The 18,317-nt window shown below is 53.8% G+C and overlaps 1 protein-coding gene across 1 annotated transcript in view; it reads right to left on the reverse strand.

Annotated features, from left to right (window-relative positions):
- Myo18b (myosin XVIIIB) overlaps nucleotides 1–18,317 on the reverse strand; it is a 121,937-nt gene that overhangs the window by 30,317 nt on the left and 73,303 nt on the right. The window contains exons 34-38 of the mRNA XM_042668491.1: nucleotides 13,773–13,886; nucleotides 13,138–13,254; nucleotides 11,562–11,645; nucleotides 10,725–10,862; nucleotides 7,951–8,136 (exon numbers count right to left, since the gene is read on the reverse strand). Of these exons, the coding sequence (XP_042524425.1) occupies nucleotides 7,951–8,136; nucleotides 10,725–10,862; nucleotides 11,562–11,645; nucleotides 13,138–13,254; nucleotides 13,773–13,886 (639 nt within the window). The remainder of the gene's footprint in view (nucleotides 1–7,950; nucleotides 8,137–10,724; nucleotides 10,863–11,561; nucleotides 11,646–13,137; nucleotides 13,255–13,772; nucleotides 13,887–18,317) is intronic.

An 18,317-nucleotide genomic window follows, 5' to 3' on the forward strand; every position in this document is an offset into this window, starting at 1 on the left:
GGGCGGCGGCCCCTCCAATACATTTCCCCAATCAAGTGTCTCTTTCTGGTCTGGGAATCTTTGTGGCTAATGTGGAAGACTCTGGGGATGGTGGTGGCTGGATGAGGAGAGCCATGTGAATTCACTCAGGGTCCCCGAGCAGGCTGGAGCCCGCGGAGGGCTGGGACCAGCTGTGAACACAGACGGGAAGTTTATACATGTGTTGAGGGCCCGGGGATGGCCCTTCAATAACTGGACAGTAATTAAGAGGGCGCCCATCTCTCGAGGAGGCCAGAAAACGCACTGTTTCCACCAGCTCCAGCTCGAGGCCCCCAGCGCCCTCCAGATGGAATGGCTTGTTAACTACTCCACTTCCCAGCCGAAATGACTCATCTTTATGTGTTCAAGTTCCTAGTTATTTGCAAAAGGAAAACAAACACTCCAGAGCCTTTGCAAACGATCTCTGGGTTGGGTGACGGCAAGAACGCAAGCAGCCGGGGGAACAAGTCACGTGCTGACCTAAATGTTGGGGGAAATGAACCCAATGAAGGAGGAACAGGAATCAAAATTGAAAACGACATGGAATCTGTCGCTGGGCTTTCCGCGGCCCTCGGTGTGGGGGCCGGTCTGGGAAGACGGTGATAATATTCAGGGTACACGTGTGAAAATGGAGCCGGGTGGGGCTGGGAGAGACGGAGAACAATGGAAAGAATGACACAGGTCCAGACACACGGAACTATCGCCGGGCGCTGGTGGCTCACGCCTGTCATCCTAGCTACTCAGGAGGCCGAGATCTGAGGATCGCGGCTCAAAGCCAGCCAGGGCAGGAAAGTCTGCGAGACTCTTATCTCCAATTAACCACCACAAATGCCAGAAGTGGTGCTGTGACTCAAGTGGTAGAGCACCAGCCTTGAACAAAAAAGTTCAAGGACTGCACCCTGGCCCTGAGTTCAAGCTCCAGCACTAGCACACAAGACAGTGATGATGCGTTGTATTCGTAGACATGTAAAATTGAAAACTCTTTGTATAACTAATAAAAGATGATTTAGAATATAAAAGAAAAAGGACAACAAAAAATCCCAGCATGCCTTGAGATATGGTTACAAGCTAGAAATGTGGCTCAATTGACATGTTTTTATCTTTTGTGTGTGTGTGTGTGTGTGTGTGTGTGCGTGTGTGTGTGTGTGTGTGTGTGTGCACTGATCCTGGAACTTGAACTCAGGGCCTGGGCACTGTCCTTCAGCTTTTATGCGTAAGACTAGTTCTTTACTACTTGAGCCACAGCTCCACTTCTGACTTTTTCTTTCTGGTTAATTGAAGATAAGAGTCTCACAGGCTTTCCTTCCTGGGCTGGTTTTGAATTCCGACTCTCAGCCTCCTGAGTAGCTAGGATCACAGACATGAGCCACTGGTGCCTGGCTTTCCTTTCTTTTTCTGCACCAGCAATGTGGCAGACAGCAAGCCCTGAGATTTAGCTTAAGAGCCTTTCGGCTAACACCCTTTCCTTCCATACCATCCATGGCTTTGTAGGCAGGGCCCCACGACCCTGTCCCACCATGACACCAAGCCAAAGATGGGCTACAAGAGACTCCTTGCTGACGGCCCAGGAATTCTGCAAGCTGGGGTCACAAATCACATTAGGAAAGGTGTGCACACCTTTGCCTTCAGAGCCACTATCTGATGCGCAAGATAGACGTGAAGCTCAAGGCCAGCCCTGTGCTCACCAGACATGGTGCATCGGCTTAAATCCACCCTGCCCGGAGGATATACACCAGAGGAACTGACCAGAGCCACAGGTCCAGAATCTTCCTATCCCCAGAAAGACTGGACCACCCCTGACCATCACCCCCCCCCAATATCTAAACCCGTCCTTCCATCCTAGGAATGAAAGACTCTCTCCTTAAAGGGAAGCCGAGGGACATGGAGGAGGGGACCAGAATCCCCTTCCTCTCTCCCCCCAAACAGCCCCCTCCCCTCCTCCATTCCACCTCCCTGGCCTTGCATTTCTCTGCTCTGAAGGTGGAAAATGAGCCCCCAAGTAGCAGCAGATCCATAATTCATGGAGCCTATATATAATTGATGCCGGATTTAACAGAAGTAGAGCCATAAGTGGTTGTCTATTAACTATTTATGACCTTGCCCGGGCAGCTGACAAGGCAGCCACAGCCGAGAGATCATACCCGCGCGCCCATGTTTTATTTAAACATTATTAAAAGTACACAGTCTGCAGCCGCCCCTCCCCTGTGCCCACGATCACGCCCCACTGTGAAGTCGCCGCTGGGTCTCGGGGAGGTTAGGATCAGCCTTCGCTGAGACACTACTGTCCTCTTCCTGCCCGTGTGTACAGAGCGCCGCGTTCCCTCCTCCCATTCGTGACTGTCTCCCTTCCCCGTGTACCCCGACTCCAGTGGTCAGGTGTCCTAAGGTACATCACCTGGCTTCCTAAACCCCAGTTTCTTTCACTGTAAAACGGGGGCTTACCAAAGACTGCCTGAGAGGGTTGCTTGCTCACAGCTGGTGCTCTACCATTTGGGCCACACCTCTAGCCTAGCTTTGTGCTGGTTACTTGGAGATGGAGTCTCTTGGATTTTTCTGGGTCACAGCTGGCCTTAAATTACAATCCTCCAGCTCTCAGCCTCCTTGAGTAGTTAGGAGTACAGGCAGGAGCCACCAGCACCTGATGGACCAGCTGTTCTTAACAAGGAATAACCACACATGTGTGCTTTTGCACGCATGCGTGCGTGCACACACACACACACATACCCTTTGGGACGTGGGATGTGACTGGAGCTTGGTTGCACTGGCTGGGGCAGAACTGCTACATGTATCTAGCAGGCAGAGACCAGAGATTCTGCCAAGAATCTTACAACGCACAGCACAGCCCCAAACCACCAAGAAGGATCTGATATTACAACAGTGATAATATTAAGGTGGAGGAGCCTTGAATCTCAGAACCGGAAGAAATAATTCTTTGATTCTTCTTCTTTTTTAATGGACCCGAATGGGCAAACACCATGTGCTTAAGATGCACTGCGAGCTCAAGAATGGACTCTGAGGAGTCCAGACCCAGCCACCAATGCTGACCCCGTGGATGGTGGGATGGTGACTTTAGAGAGACTGTCCCCCATCCGCACCCCATCTGGCTCTCAGCTTCACCAAGCCTCCTCCCGGCACCTTGCACACAGGTCCCCCCACCCCTGGGCCTGGCTGCAAGGTCTCCACCCCCCACCCCAGGGCTCCAAGACTATTGAAAAACAAAAGGCTATAAATTCACCGGCCTATCCCAGCCATGCCAGCGACAGAGGGACTCGATGATTTAGAGCCAGTCAAGACATTCCCCCCCGCCAGCCCTGCCCCATAATGATTCCTGGAGTCACCAGGAATAGTAGTACATTTACTAAAATTAATGGCAAAACCTCATTTTTCTTTCACCCGGGAAGAGAAGTTCCATGGCGGTAATTGATGCTGATCTCCTTGTTCCGGGGGGCTGGCGGCTGGGATCCATCATCCCCAGGCAACGACTCGCAGCCTTTAAACCAACACTCGCCATGACGGATGGCACCGGCTAGGGACAGGCAGAAAGGAAGGCGGGTGGGAGATCCATCCACGTCCTTCGTGAGCCTTCACCAGAGCCCAGGGGACTGGGTCTGCTTCCGAAATCTCCCAGAGCGAAGCCAAATGCTCAGCAGGGTTGGGTTGCAAGGGCAGCGGGATGGTCGTGGGGACAGTTTCAGTGCTGCCCACAAAGCGATACTCAGCCCGGCTCTGACCCTGCGAGTCTGGGCAGCCACTGCCCCTTTGCACTAGCTGCCTGCCGCTGCTGATGTCCAGTATTCAAAGAGGGACAGCACAGGGCGGCGGGAGCAGACCTGGTGTGTGCTAAGAGGATAAAGAACCGCGCAAATCCTCAGACTGTGGGGTTAGGAAATCCATCCCATCTCTTTTCAGGGAGATTTACATTTAAACACTGGTGGCTCACACCTGTCACCCCAGCTACTCAGGAGATCTGAGGATTGTGGTCCAAAGTCAGCCTGGCAAGGAAATCTGCAAGGCTCTTAATCTCTAATGAACCACCAGGGAACCAGAAGTGGAGCTGAAGCTTGAAGTGGGAGAGCACTAGCCTTGAGTGCAAGAACTCAGGAACAGCACCTAGGCTCTGAGTTCAAGCCCCACGACTGCCAAAAATAAAAGATGGGAGATGAACAAGGTTAGCACTTTGTCCAGGAAGTGAATGCGTGGTAGTGACACTTGACCCAGGAAAGAGATCCGGTGCCAAGTGACATTCTCAGAGACACTGACCCACAAATTGCAAAGCATAGATCTGAACTGTGCCTGGGGACACACCTGGGCTCCCACGGCAGAACCCCTAGCACACACATGATGATCAAGACCCACAAATAGCGTTGCTGTTACCGTGCTGGTCAGCATTGCGCTGCTGTGACAAAGTGGCTGATATAAGCAATGTAAAGAAGAAAGGTGGACCCCGGCCCGTGGTTTCTGAGGTTCCCGGGCCCTGTTCTCAGGGCCTGGGGTGGCCCAGACCATCAAGGCAGGGAATGGGCGGGGGGAGCAAAGCTGCTGCTCATGGCAGCCAGGAAGCCAGGAGAGACAGACAGGAAGGGGCGGAGCTCATGGCTCCCTCCAAGGGCCGGCCCCCTCCAAGGATGCATTCCCCAAGTAACCTTACTTCCTCCCATGAGGAAGGCTGCCAGCAGCTAGGAGGGGGCTAGACTGGCAGGAGGCAGATGACACACAAAGGCCTCTCTCCAGTGTCTTTGAAGTGAGTGCCACCCCAGAGCACACTGATTTCCGACTCCTAGCCTCCGTAACTGCAGAGGACATGTCTTCTAGGAACCAACGACAGACTCTCAGCAACAGAACTCCCACAGAGAAACAGGGGAAAAGGCTCAGATTCGCTCAGGTGTTGCAATCAGAGGAAGGAGAAATATACTCCATTTTTTGTTGTTGTTGTCAGTTGTGGGGCTTGAACTCTGGGCCTGGGCGCTGTCCCTGAGCTCTTCAGCTCAAAGTGAGTGCTCTACCACTTGAGCCACAGCGACACTTCTAGTTTTCTGGTGGTAAATTGAAGATAGGAGTCTCACAGGGACTTTCCTGTCTGGGCTGGCTATGAACCGTGATCTCAGATCTCATCCTCCTGAGTAGCTAGGATGATAGGCGTGAGCCACCGGCGCCTGGCTCGCTCAATCTTACTGACGTGCTTGCACTCAACACCCAGGTGGGGGAAAATAAGTCTCACTTTCGGCATCATGCAACAGGTTCTGTGTTTTAGAGTTCATGCTGTTTCTGTTTTCACTGACAGGCAGGGCCTGAACCGTGGGACAATCTCATTACATTCTATTTTTTTTTTATGACCCACGCCTCAAGACCTCTTGTTTGCATTTCATTTGGTTTCCCGATCTCGTACTCTGGCCTGCGCCAGCCTTAGACCATGACTGTTGCTACCTCGACCCCCGCCCCCCCAAAGTGTCTGGGATTATAGGCATGGCTCACCATACCCAGTTAGTTTTTTAAGATAAAGTCGCATTAACTTTTTTTTTTTTGCCTGGGCTGACCTTGGACCATTATCCTCTTCTCTCCACTTACTGAGGTGGTAGGATTCCAGGCACAGATCACTACCTCTAACCCCGTCACACTTGAAATTTATTGTTCTTCGAAGGTTTTGTGCGACTTACACAGGGAGGGTTTGTGGTGACTTTGTGCTTAGCAAATATTCATCCACTCCTTCGATTGCTCAAAGAGTCACTAGCAATTTTCAGCAATAAGGTGTTTCTAAATAGAGGCGTGCATGCTGATTCTTAGATACGGTAGCACAGCCCAATAAACATGAACATTTTAGACGTGCTGAGAAACCAAGAATTCCCCGTGACTTGTGACCCGGCAATAATCCTCATCCACCACACTTAGAATGCAAGAGGCAGAATCTTGCAGATAGGGCTGGATAATAGTCAGTATTTTAGGGTCTTTAAAGATCTCGAACATAGCCACAGGGAGAGAAGATGGGGGGGGGGGAAGGGAAGGAGAGGACCAAGAGAGGAAAAGAGGAAAGACAGGATAAGACTGTGGGTCACAGAAGGAAACCCAGTGTTTGATGTGGTCACAGCATGCCTTCATGCCCAGCCAGCTAAGGAAGATACCAGAGGAGAAGGGCTGGGTACATGTCTCCTCCCAGCCAGAGGCAGTGGGGGGGGGGGAGGGAGGGGTGCAGCAGGTCTGCTAATGGGGAAGTAGATTGGAGGAAGACCGCCTTCTCTCTTCCCAAGCCAGCGGGTGATGGGTGACTCAGTGTGGGAAATTGAACCTTGGCCCCTGAGGCTCTGTGAGGTGGCTTGCCTGCCTCCCCTGCCCCCCTCCCCCCCACACAGGGGAGAATGAGCCTGGAGTTGCTTGTCAAGGGCAAAGCTGACCGGGGCAGGGTGGCTGGCAGTGGGAGACCAGATGCTCCAGCAGAGAAGAGGAGAATGTACCTTACACCCCTATAAGCCAGCCCTAGTGTCTCAGTGGAGCTGTGGTGATGGGCAAAAGTGATTGCCAGGTTTACAGATCAGAAATCTGGTGTCTTCAGGATATTTGTCCCCACTGGGAAAAGAGCAAAGCAGAGGCTCTCCGATGCTCTGAGATCCTCACAGAAAAACACACTGAATGAGAAACCACCCTCTGGATGGTTGGCAGGGGCTCACACCTGTGATCCTAGCTATTTAGCAGGCTGAGATTGGGAGGATCGCAGTTCAGGGGCAGCGGGGGCAGAAAAGTCAAGACTCCACCTCCATGGAAAGCCGGGGCTGGTTGCAAGCATCTGCGATCTTAGGTACAACAGGATGCTTAACATAGGTGGATCGTACACAGGTGCATGGCCAGGTCGGAAGTGAGACTAGATCTCAATGATAACCAAGGAAATGTGGTTCAGAGGCTAAGTGCCTAGTAAGCATGAGGTCCTGAGTTCAAACCCTAGTACCTCCCTCGCCTTCCACATAGCAAATTTAAAAATACAGTGTTCTCTGGACCATGCCAGGGACTTAGTGGCTAAAACACAGACTAGAGGCTGGGCAGATCCGTGAAGGTACCGCTCTGAATCTCAGTGTGGCAAGTTGACCTTCCAGTCCCTCAGTTTCCCCACCTGCACAATGGGATTCACCCGGAACCCGGAGCATGGCAAATGCACTCGGTAGTTTTTTGTCATTGTTCTTATCTTTCAAGTCTGCAGTCATTGCCCCTAACCTAGAAACAGCTCCACAAGGAATGATTTGTGGTGCTGGTTGTTTTGCCTGATTGGGGTTTTGATCTCAGAGCCTCAAGCTTCCTTGGCTGGTGCTAAACCACTTGAGCCATGCCTCTAGGTCTGCCTTTGGCTAGTTCATTAGAGAGAGGGTCTTGCTGAGTTTCTCTGCTTAGGCTGGCTTCAAAACCTTGATCCTGTGGATCTCAGCTTCCTGAGTAGCTGGGATTACAGGCTTGAGCCACCAGCACCCGGCTCACATTTGATTAGTTGTAATGAATGATCTCATCTCTTTGAAGCTTCAGCTTTCTCCTCTGTAAAATGGTAGCATCAATTGTAACTCTGCAGGGCTGCTGTGCAGTTATCTGCTAGCTTGCAAAGACCCGGTCACACCATAGACCTTTAACACATGGACATTTAAAGACGCACATTTCATACACAGCCATCCCCTGTTTGAGGCTGCGCCCCCACACCATTGAGTGGAATGTAAGGAAGGGGCAGGAAAGAAGTGTGGCCTCTGAGCTGTCCATCCCAGCAGCAGCGAATGCCATTGGTCCACTTTGGACCCACCCCCCCGATGTACAGCCAATGGCAGTGCCATTTCTCAGCCCATTCCTTCTGACTTTCTCCCTTTTTGGTACCCAATCCTAAAAGCCCAGGAAGCAAGCCCTGGAGTCTCCCCTTGGGAAGGCCTCCCCTAGCTCCTGGACCATACCATTGACCGCACAAGGCCTCACCAGCTCCATGCACCGCCGGCTGGCCGCTGCCTCCCGCTGCACCAGCTCCTCCATCTCCGCCTTCATCTCTTCCAGCCGCCGCTGATAATACTGGCTGTTCTCCCGCTGCTGGGTCTCCGCCATGGTGGCCTGCGACAGCTCCTCGCCCATCTTGATCAGGCTGTCCCTAAGCCGGATCACCAGGACCTGAGAGGTGCAAGAGAATGGCTGCAGGCCCAGCAGGGGCTCGGAGGACAGGCTCCCTTTGCAGCCTGCTGTGTGATCACAAAGCAGACCCGCTAAGAAGCCTGATGGTTTTTGTTTCCTGTTTTTGCCTCCAAAATGGCCTTGAAAATGCAGAAATAGACGGGACCTACTAAGAACTCTGACTTTTTGAGATGTGCGGGGTTCAAATGCTACCTCTCCCTCCTCTCCCTGGCTGTGTGACCTGGGGCAGGCCACTGGGCCTCTCTGAGCAGCACAGGTGGTACTGTTCCCGTGTCACTGCCCCGATGGAGCGTGTCAGGTTATGCAGAGGGTGTGGTTCAGTGTCAGAAGCCGAGGCGTGGCAGCGGAGAGCTGGGTGTGGTTGGCATGCACAAAGCCGCCATCCATCCTGAGGTCCGGGAGGCAGAGCCACACCCTGGAGCGAGAGCAATGCCCCCTCAGAAACCTTTCTCCAACATGAGATTTGATTCCGGATTTATAAAACAAGAGCTACCGCCAGGTCTTCTCTAGAGCCCTGGTCCTAATACTTCATGCTCTTTGTCCTTTCCTGGGGATGAACAGAGCAGAGGGACACCGAGAGCAAGGCACTCGAGATACAGTGTCGTAGACACTCTAGATAGCAGAGGCAAGGCTCTCCTGCAGAATCCGTTAGCCAAAAAGCCTGGAACGAATTGATGCTGGCAAGCAAATGCCGGCACGCTGATCTAAGACAGAGGGGAGGAGGGAGGCGGGCGGGAAGGAGGAAGGCAGGCAGTGGGGAAGGAGGGAGTCCCATGAATATTTCAAGCCCTTTGCTGAGTACTCGGAGCCCCTCTTGGAAGCCACAGAATGGGGCAGAAAGGAACGGAGATCAGATACTCCACAGGAGCCTAAACAGCTCTGCTCCTCGTGGTTTAATAATCCCAGAGGAGGAGGTAGAGAAGGGTGGGTCCCAAACGGGGTCCTCAGGGTACCCCATCTCTGCCTTAAGGACCTGGGTTTCTACGAGATTCACGTGGTGGTACTGGGGCAGAGAAAAGGAGCCGACTCAGAGACAAACCGTTTCCCCCTCTGAAGTTTCAGCTAGCCATCAAAGTTTTCACTCTTCTCAGCTCCTGCCTAGCAAAGAGAATCAAGAAAGCCCGACTCCATGATAAAATCAAGCCCTAAACGGTATAATGCAGTGTGTCACGCAGAATCGCTTCAAATATATGGCAGAGCCAAGGTCCAGCATGACCTGGCGGAGACGGCTGTGCCTTGCGGGATGGCCTGAGGGATTCTAAGATCTGCCCAGGGCAAGCCTGGCCATCAACATTCCGTGTGGGTCTCACCGGAAGCCCCCACCTCCCCAGCCCTAATAGCCTTTCTGATAACCCCGTCTCCTTGCTCAGATCCCCACAGAAGCCCAACTCCAACCCCACCTCCACCACAACCTCCATTCCCGCAGGAAGGCTGCTGTGCCTCAATAAACAGGCCACAGCTGTTGGGACCGAGTCCAGCCTTTTCCTTTCTCCTCCATTTTCCTAACACTCTCTGGGGTCCTGTTCTCCTTGGTCAGCAGAGGTCACCCCAAAGTGTGTATTAAACACCGAGCAGGACTGGTTAATAGCCAAGGATCTCAACAATGACAATGACCTCCGGGAATGCCCGCAGAGATGAGGAGGGAAATGCACACCCGAGCTTCCAGCTCAAGGTGATTGAGCCCCAGCCCGGCACATCAAGGTCTTCCCTTGCCCTTCAATGCTCAGCATGATTGTATTCCTCCTGGACCCTCCCTCTCCTCCCCCCACCCCCCACTTCCCCAGCACAACAAGGATCTTTTACTTTCAGACTTGCCTTATGAAGGGTATTTATGCACATTTCCTCCCCATCTGACTTCTGTGCATCAAACACAGGGCTGTTCTCAAATTAGGTGCAAAATAGATTTACTTAGAAATGAGTGTTGGATGCTTAAGTGGATGAGTAGGTGGGTAGATGAGCAGATTAAGTGAGATGATTCCAGGTCTGAATAAAAGAGAAGAATGGAGTAAAGAACAAATGGATGGACGGTAGATAGATGGAAGATGGATGGATGGACAGATGAATGTGTGGATGGACTGATGGATGGACAGATGAATAGATAATGGGTGGATGGATGGACAAATGAATAGATAATGGGTATATGTATTTTTGTATGTGTGCATATATGTATGTATGGATGGATGGATAAATGAACAGATAATGAGTGGACAGATGATGAACAGATGAAAAGATGGATGGAGGCTGGATGGAGAGAGAGATGAATGGATAACGAGTAGGTGGATGATGGATGAATGAATAGACAGGCAGAGGAATGGATACACAGATGATGGATAGAATAATGGATGATGGATGGGCTGATAATGATAGGTGAAGAGAAACAGAGATGGATGAACGAGTGGAGAAGTCACTTAAGGAAAGATACAATACGAAGAAGAAGACAGGAAAAGGTGAGGGAGGACTGAAGAAGGCGGAGGGAGGAGTCACAGCCATCCCGGGCGCGGGGACGGAGCTGGCCCGCGCTCCCCCGACCCCTCTCCCTGAGTAGGGCTCGCATGGCCCCCGAGTACCTCGAATCTCTTGATCTGCACTTTCTGGAACTCCGTCTTGCTCTCCAGGTCACAGACGACCGCCTCCTGCCTGCTGACGATGGCACGGTCCACAGTGGACTGCTCCAGGTACTCGATGCGCGTCTGGGCCACCTGCAGCTGGGGACACAGCAGGGACTCCGCTGACCACCGGTCAGCCCCAGGCCTCAGGACAGGCGCCCATGTGGGCTCCAGGCCCAGGGCCATCACTGCCCCCAGTGACGGGTGCAGGAAGATGATTCTGTGTGGTTGGAATCTGAGGCAGGACTTCAGGTCAGCGTCCCCTCAGGCCTACCCCGTGGTGACATCGTGTAGACAGAAACTAGCTCCTGCTCTCTATACCAGCACCAGCCAGTGGCCAGAGAAACGTTCTCTGTCCTGTCTCAGGCCATTCAGTGCCCGTGGAAATGCATGTGAGCCCTGGGTCACTCTGATAGCCACACACCATGGTTCTAGAAAGGGCTCAGATAACTCCTCTCATGGCTGTTGTTGCCCATAGGTTGAGGTGAGAGGCGAGAGGAGTCTGGGGGCAAGTGTGACTTCAAAGGAAGATCACACAGGGCTGAGATCTCCATTCTATCCCTTACAGCAGATCTGTAGAGGGAGAAAGGTCAGCCTGGGCAGAAAGGCTGGCAGGGTAGCCCTGGATGGGGCCTTGCACGGGCAAGATTGACTGAATGTCTGTCAGTCTGTCTACTGAGACTGTCCTCAACTGTTCCCTCATACACTGGTCACACGATCTGCAGTTGCAGGAGCAGAGGTGTGGGGCTCAAGGGAGCCTGGCCCTCCTGCCCACCCCATGTGACCCGGAGCACCTACTTGCTCCTGGAGCTTCTGCTTCTCCTTCCTGGCTTCCTCCAGCTGCAGGTGCAGCTCCTGGATCTGCCCGATGTCAGCAGCAGACTGCAGAGACAGAGATAAGAGGAAGGTCCCCATGAGGACACTCCACGTTCCTCCTCCCTCCATCTCCCTTCCTCTCAGAGGTTCTGTGACAACAGCGGTTCCCAAAACTGGTCTCTTGGCATGCCCTCCTGGCATCCCTCAGCCTCTGGCCAGTGGGATGGGTAGAAGGATGGATGGATGGGTGGGTAGGTGGATGAATGGACAGGTTGTTAAATGGGTGGCTGGGTGATGGGTGAGTGGATGGATGGGTGGATAGATAGGTGAATGGATGGATGGATGGGTAGATGGATAGGTATATGGATGGATGGGTGGATGGATGGATGAATGCGTAAATAGATGGATGGGTGGACAAATAGGTGGATGGATGGATGTTAGATGGGTGGATGGGTAGGTGGATAGATGTTAGATGGGTGGTTGGATGGATGTTAGATGGGTGGATGGGTGGATGGATGGATGTTAGATGGGTGGATGGGTGGATGGATGGATGTTAGATGGGTGGATGGGTGGATGGATGGATGAATGGGTAGATGGATGGATGGATGTTAGATGGGTGGTTGGATGGATGTTAGATGGGTGGATGGGTGGATGGATGGATGAATGGGTAGATGGATGGATGGATGTTAGATGGGTGGTTGGATGGATGTTAGATGGGTGGATGGGTGGATGGATGGATGAATGGGTAGATGGATGGATGGCTGTTAGATGGGTGGTTGGATGGATGTTAGATGGGTGGATGGATGGATGAATGGGTAGATGGATGGATGGCTGTTAGATGGGTGGATGGGTGGATGTTAGATGGGTGGATGGGTGGATGGATGGATGTTAGATGGGTGGATGGATGGATGTTAGATGGGTGGATGGATGGATGTTAGATGGGTGGATGGATAGATGTTAGATGGGTGGTTGGATGGCTGTTAGATGGGTGGATGTTAGATGGGTGGATGGGTGGTTGGATGGATGTTAGATGGATGGATGGGTGGATGGATGGATGTTAGATGGGTGGATGGATGGATGTTAGATGGGTGGTTGGATGGATGTTAGATGGATGGATGAGTGGATGGATGGATGAGTGGGTAGATGGATGGATGGATGTTAGATGGGTGGATGGGTGGATGGGTGGATGTTAGATGGGTGGATGAGTGGGTGGGTGGATGGGTGTTAGATGGGTGGATGGGTGGATGGATGGATGTTAGATGGGTGGATGAGTGGGTGGGTGGATGGTGTTAGATGGGTGGATGGGTGGATGGATGGATGTTAGATGGGTGGATGGATGGATGTTAGATGGGTGGTTGGATGGCTGTTAGATGGGTGGATGTTAGATGGGTGGATGGGTGGGCGGGTGGCTGAATGGATAGCTGATGTGTGAATAAATCACTGTGTTTCTTAGTGGAGAGGTGCTTCAGAGATGCACTCTCCGTCGGCAGTGTTCCCCTTCCTAGGGGCCCTCCCCGTCTCTCTCGTGTCTTGCGGTGCTGCAGCAGCTCACGGGCACCTGGGCTATGAGGTCCTTGTGCTTCTGCATGAGGTCGTTGAGGTCATCCTGGTCCTCATCGATGCGCTTCAGGAGGTCAGCCTTCTCAAACTGCAGCCGGAACAGCTGCTCGTCCACCTGCGAGGGCAGGGGAGGGGTCTGAGCGTGCACGTGCATGTGTGAGTGTGCGGCACGCACACTGGTCTGTGTGTGCTCGTGTGCATGCATGGACATTTGTGGGTCAGCTCCTCATAATTCAACATGAAAGGACCACGGGAATCTTGGGGCAAGCGTTGGGCGATCCGTCTCCGTCTCTACATAAACATCAGGGGTTTGCACACAGCATGGACATGCACAGGATCCTTTGCACCTGGGCAGGGAAAGGCAAGCCACCCCTGGCTTCTGGCTCCAGGTGGAGGAGGGACGTACCAGGTTTGTTTGTTTGTTTGTTTTTTTTAAACCAGTCTTGGGGCTTGAACTCAGGGCCTGAGCACTGTCCTTGAGCTTCTTTTGCTCAAAGCTAGCGCTCTACCTCTTGAGCTAAAGCACCACTTCTGGCCTTGACTGTGTGTGTGTGGTGCTGAGGAATCGAACCCAGGGCTTCATGCACGCGAGGCAAGCACTCTACCACTGAGCCAGGTTCCCAGGCCCCATACCAGGCTCTTGCTGCGTGCCATGCTCTCCAGCTCACTGTGCATGGCCTCCAGGTCCACCGTCAGCGCCTTCTGTGTCTTCAGGGCATCCTCGCACTTTGCCTTGCTCTGCTCCAGCTGGCGGGCGGCAGGGGGAGGAGGCATTGACGAGGGGCCCGGGGCGGAGGCTGCCTCCTCCAGCACCCCACATGACACAGGACGGCTCGCATTGGGCCTTGTGTGTCCACATGGGGACAAAGGTGCACCCGCACTCAGGATGCCACCAGCATGGTCCCATGATGTACAGCTCCACCAGCCCACAGGCATGGGACCCGCAGGGAGACAATCAAATGGTCCCTGACCCCCCCAAGGGGCATCTGGGGGGGGACATCAGCATGAGGAGGAGGAGGGCAACATGGGGTGAAGATGAAAATCACGGGGGGCTCCTGGGAGGCAGGAGCTTCTTGACCCAGGATTTAGGGGTGAAAAGAGGGTTGTCTGCAAACTTCCTTCTGAGTGAAAAACAACAAACACGCGGATGGTTTCCCAGCCTCCCGTCTCTCCGCGGCCTCGCAGGGCGGAAGTATTTCTCTCCTTCTCGCACCTTCTCTTCAGCACCGCAGACCATTCCCTGCACACACCACCCCAAAGGACAACCGAGTCCCATGGTCTGACGCCCACATTTGTGCACAAACCCCGAGGTCCGGTCTGCACGCAACTGGCAGGGTCGCCCGGTGTCCTGAACCACACAAATCTCCACGCAGGAAACACTCTCAGAGATGGCTGAAGGAAAACGCTTGGGGCTCAGAGAGAGGCAGCTCCCTCATCAAAAACACACAGCAGAATGGAACAGAGGCAAGCCTAGTGTCCAGACCAGCACACTTTCTGCTACAAGACCAAAGCATTGTTTCCAAAAGAGGTGCTGACGCTAATGCCAATGCCAATGCAGAAAGGAGGAGGGAGGGAAAGGGGGCGGGAGAGGGGGAGTGAGGGGGGAAGGAGAGGACTGAGGGAGGGAGGGAAGGAGGGAAGGTCCTGCTGAAAGAGGGTAGGGCCTCTGGTCCTTGGGGACGCAAGTAAGAAAGGGTCCCACTGAGCAGAGGACAATTTCATCTCCTTCCAAACTGCGCAACAAACAGCATCCTGCCAGGGTCCGGGAGTGAGGCTCAGCTGTGGACACGGCACTAAGGGAGACCGCAGGAGGGACTGGACTCTCGTCTCGTTTCCCAGCCAGTGCTGTGAGCAGAGCCTCTCTTTCTGAGCCTCCACCTCTCATGTCACACCTGAGCTACCAAAAAAACCAAAAATCACATCTCCCAGGCCAGGACCGCGGGGCTGTGAGCCGGGGCTGCTCCGAGCTGTGGCCTGGGCCCCCCTGACCCCTGTAACCTTCACACCGGCCCCGCAGCACCAGCCCTGCCCGCCCTCCTCCTTCCAGAGCACTTCTGGGACAGTGCCCAGGCCCTGAGTTCAAGCCCCAGGACCAGCAAACACACACACACACACACACACACACACACACACACACACACACACACACACACAGTGCATCTAGAACCATGCTGCAGAAAAGAGAGCTGGAAATCTCATCACTCCCTACCCACCCTGCGTGGGCATTGGACATCCATGGTCCCCCCCTCCTTTCACAGAGGACAAGGCTGAAATCCTGGGTGGGGGAAAGAGCAAGGTCAGGGTCAATGTGGAGAGGCTCCAGACCCAGCTGGCCCTGGTGCACCCCAGGGGCCTGCCCACACACACATCTCCACCACCGAGTTCTTCCCCTGCCCCCTCTGTTCCCTCCTACCCCTCCTGCTTCATTCAATGCCCCCCGCCTTTGAGATTCCCCTCACGTATCCCTCAGTGTGGATTCATGAATGGTACCACTTTGCTATGCACGGCCATCTGCCGCTCTAAGTACCCGGGGGACTCTTTGCTCCGGGCTGAAGTTCTCAGAGACTCCAAGAGATGCCAGCCATGGGGAAAGGGGCAGGGAAGGGGAGGGCTGGGGTCTCTGCACGACTCACCAAGGTCCTGGGTTTCTGTGTCTCACTCAACAATCCAGGGGACTTAGAAATGGTAAACTGCAGGGGATGGGCATTCTGTGTAAGAGGTGGTGTCTCTGAGCGGGGTACAGCAACATATCCCAGCCTTGATACCCCCCCCCCCACACACACACACATGCCCCACAAGAGGGGGAGAGCTTGGAAGAATCTTCCTTCGGCATTCCAATCTTTCCTGCAAACTATCAGCCACCGCTCAGGCTACCGACAGCCACGCCACACTCAGCAAAAGCATTCTGTGGAAACGTGAAAAAAAGTCAGACCAGAGCTGGGCACGGTGATGCATGGCTGTAGTCCCAGCGTGTGGGAAGCTGAAGGAGGAGGATTGAGAGTTCAAGGTCAGTCTGGGATGCATGGTGAGAGCTTGTGAGACCCTGTCTCTCTCTCTCTCTCTCTCTCTCTCTCTCTCTCTCTCTCTCTCTCACACACACACACACACACACACACACACACACACAGTCAGACCAGTCAGACCAGTCCAGCTGCCCCTTGGGGATCCCTGTCTCCAGACATGTGTCCTGCACACACTGCAGGAATGGCTGCTTCCTGTGCTCCTGATAGCAAATGACTTGGGCATACACTGAATATTCTGGAATGTGCCTTCTGTTTGGCAGAGAGCATCAGAACTCTCCCCGACCGTATTTCTCTTTCAGTCAGGGTAATACAACATGGTTATTATGGGTGCCCTTGACAGGGCTGGCCCTGGAGAGCTGGGGACTCTCCTCCGAGCGGGGCTCCCCAGCATGGGGGCTCCCCAGCGTGGGGGCTCCCCAGCGTGGGGGCCCATTGCCTGTCCCCACTGTGTGCTGCCGGGACCTGGCCCCCCACCACGCGCAGGCCTGGGATCCAGCCAGCGTCCGGCCATCCGGCCTCTCAGGTGGGAAGGGCGAGGGGTCGGACACACGGCAGGACCAGCCCCTGGAGCCTCCCTGCAGAGGCAACTCTAGGCCTCAGAGCCCAGCAGAAGGCTGGCCGGGGAATGGCCAGGGCAGAGGCCTCCTGACGTCCCGTTCATATGTGGGGGGCGGGGTGGGAATCCTCTGCTGCTTACGCCCAAGTAAACACATCTGCACACACAGACTCCCAGGGGAAAGCCAGCTGTGTGATCTCAGCGTCCCTCACACAATGAAAAGAGATGTCTCTGGAGCCCAGAGGTAGGGAGATTCCACATAGGGCGGGTGTGCACTGTGGGGTGTCTGGGTTCCCAGGTTTTCACTGAGCCTCAAGTTTTCCTTCCACACTGAGCCAGAACTCTCACTTAAACACCACTGGTCAGGTAGAGGAGGCTGTTTAAAAATGTAGATTCTAAGCTAGGTGCCAGCAGCTCACGCCTGTCATCCTAGCGACTCAGGAGGCTGAGATCTGAGGATCCCGGTTCAAAGCCAGCCCGGGCAGGAAAGGCCATGAGACTCTTACCTCCAATGAACCACCAGAAAACCAGAAGTGGCACTGTGGTTCAAAGCGGTAGAGAGCTAGCTCGATGGAAGAAATGTCGGTCACGGACTTGCCTAGCTAAGAGCTTACATCCCAAACGCCCCCAAGAAAACCACAGACACCCCAACAGAAAACCAAATGCGCTCAGTATGCGCAGACAAAAGCAGGTACCCCAGAGGCCCAAAGGCTTTGGAAAGGCCGGACATGCCAGTCACACAGCAGAGACGTGTCAACCAGAAGCAGGACAGATAAATGTCTTCCCTCGAGGGGAACCCACAGCTGGGGGGGCCACAGGCTGCCACATGACCAGAGCAGAAACACAGCCATGTGAGAAAACGAGCCAGCCAAACACATACACTTGTGTAAATGACAGCCCAGAATTTCACAGGCTGGATGTTTATCCCTAGAAACACACACACACACACACACACACACACACACACACACACACACACACACACACACACCGCCCAGACCCTCGTGCCTCACAGAGGCTCTGTCCTTCAGCATGGTACTGAGCCGCCATCTGTATACCTCACCACAACGAGGTGGGGGTGAGGATGTGGCTGACCTGTGCTCCCCACTGGCCCCCACGTGGATAGAAGGCTGGGGCGGCCCCGGGGCCCGGCCAGCACCGCCACGCGCCCACCAGGGCCTCTGTAACCGCAGCCCCTGCCTTCATCCATCACCAGCTCAGAGGTGCCAATATTTGTCCGGTGAATAGGCCTTGTGGTAACTGTATTTCCAACCAATTACAACTCGGTCTTTATCTCCTCTGACAGGAGGTTATGTTAATAGCGAATCAATTCACTCCAACACAATCTTTAAAGGAGAAAGAGGGGGGAAAAAAGGCTCCACACATCAGACAGGGAACAAGGGCTCTTGTGCAGAGGTCCCCAAAGGTGCTAGTCACACACACACACACACACACACACACACACACACACACACACACACACACGAGTTCCCATCAGGGTCATCTTCCCAGGGCGTATTAATTATGCCCGTTGTCTCATGAGAGCATTGGTGACACGCGGTGACAAATGTCCTAATTAAAGGCAGTGGGGCTGCAATG

The sequence above is a fragment of the Dipodomys spectabilis genome, unplaced genomic scaffold, assembly GCF_019054845.1.
Source record: "Dipodomys spectabilis isolate Male_0828 unplaced genomic scaffold, ASM1905484v1 ptg000439l, whole genome shotgun sequence".
Classification (NCBI taxonomy): domain Eukaryota; kingdom Metazoa; phylum Chordata; class Mammalia; order Rodentia; family Heteromyidae; genus Dipodomys; species Dipodomys spectabilis.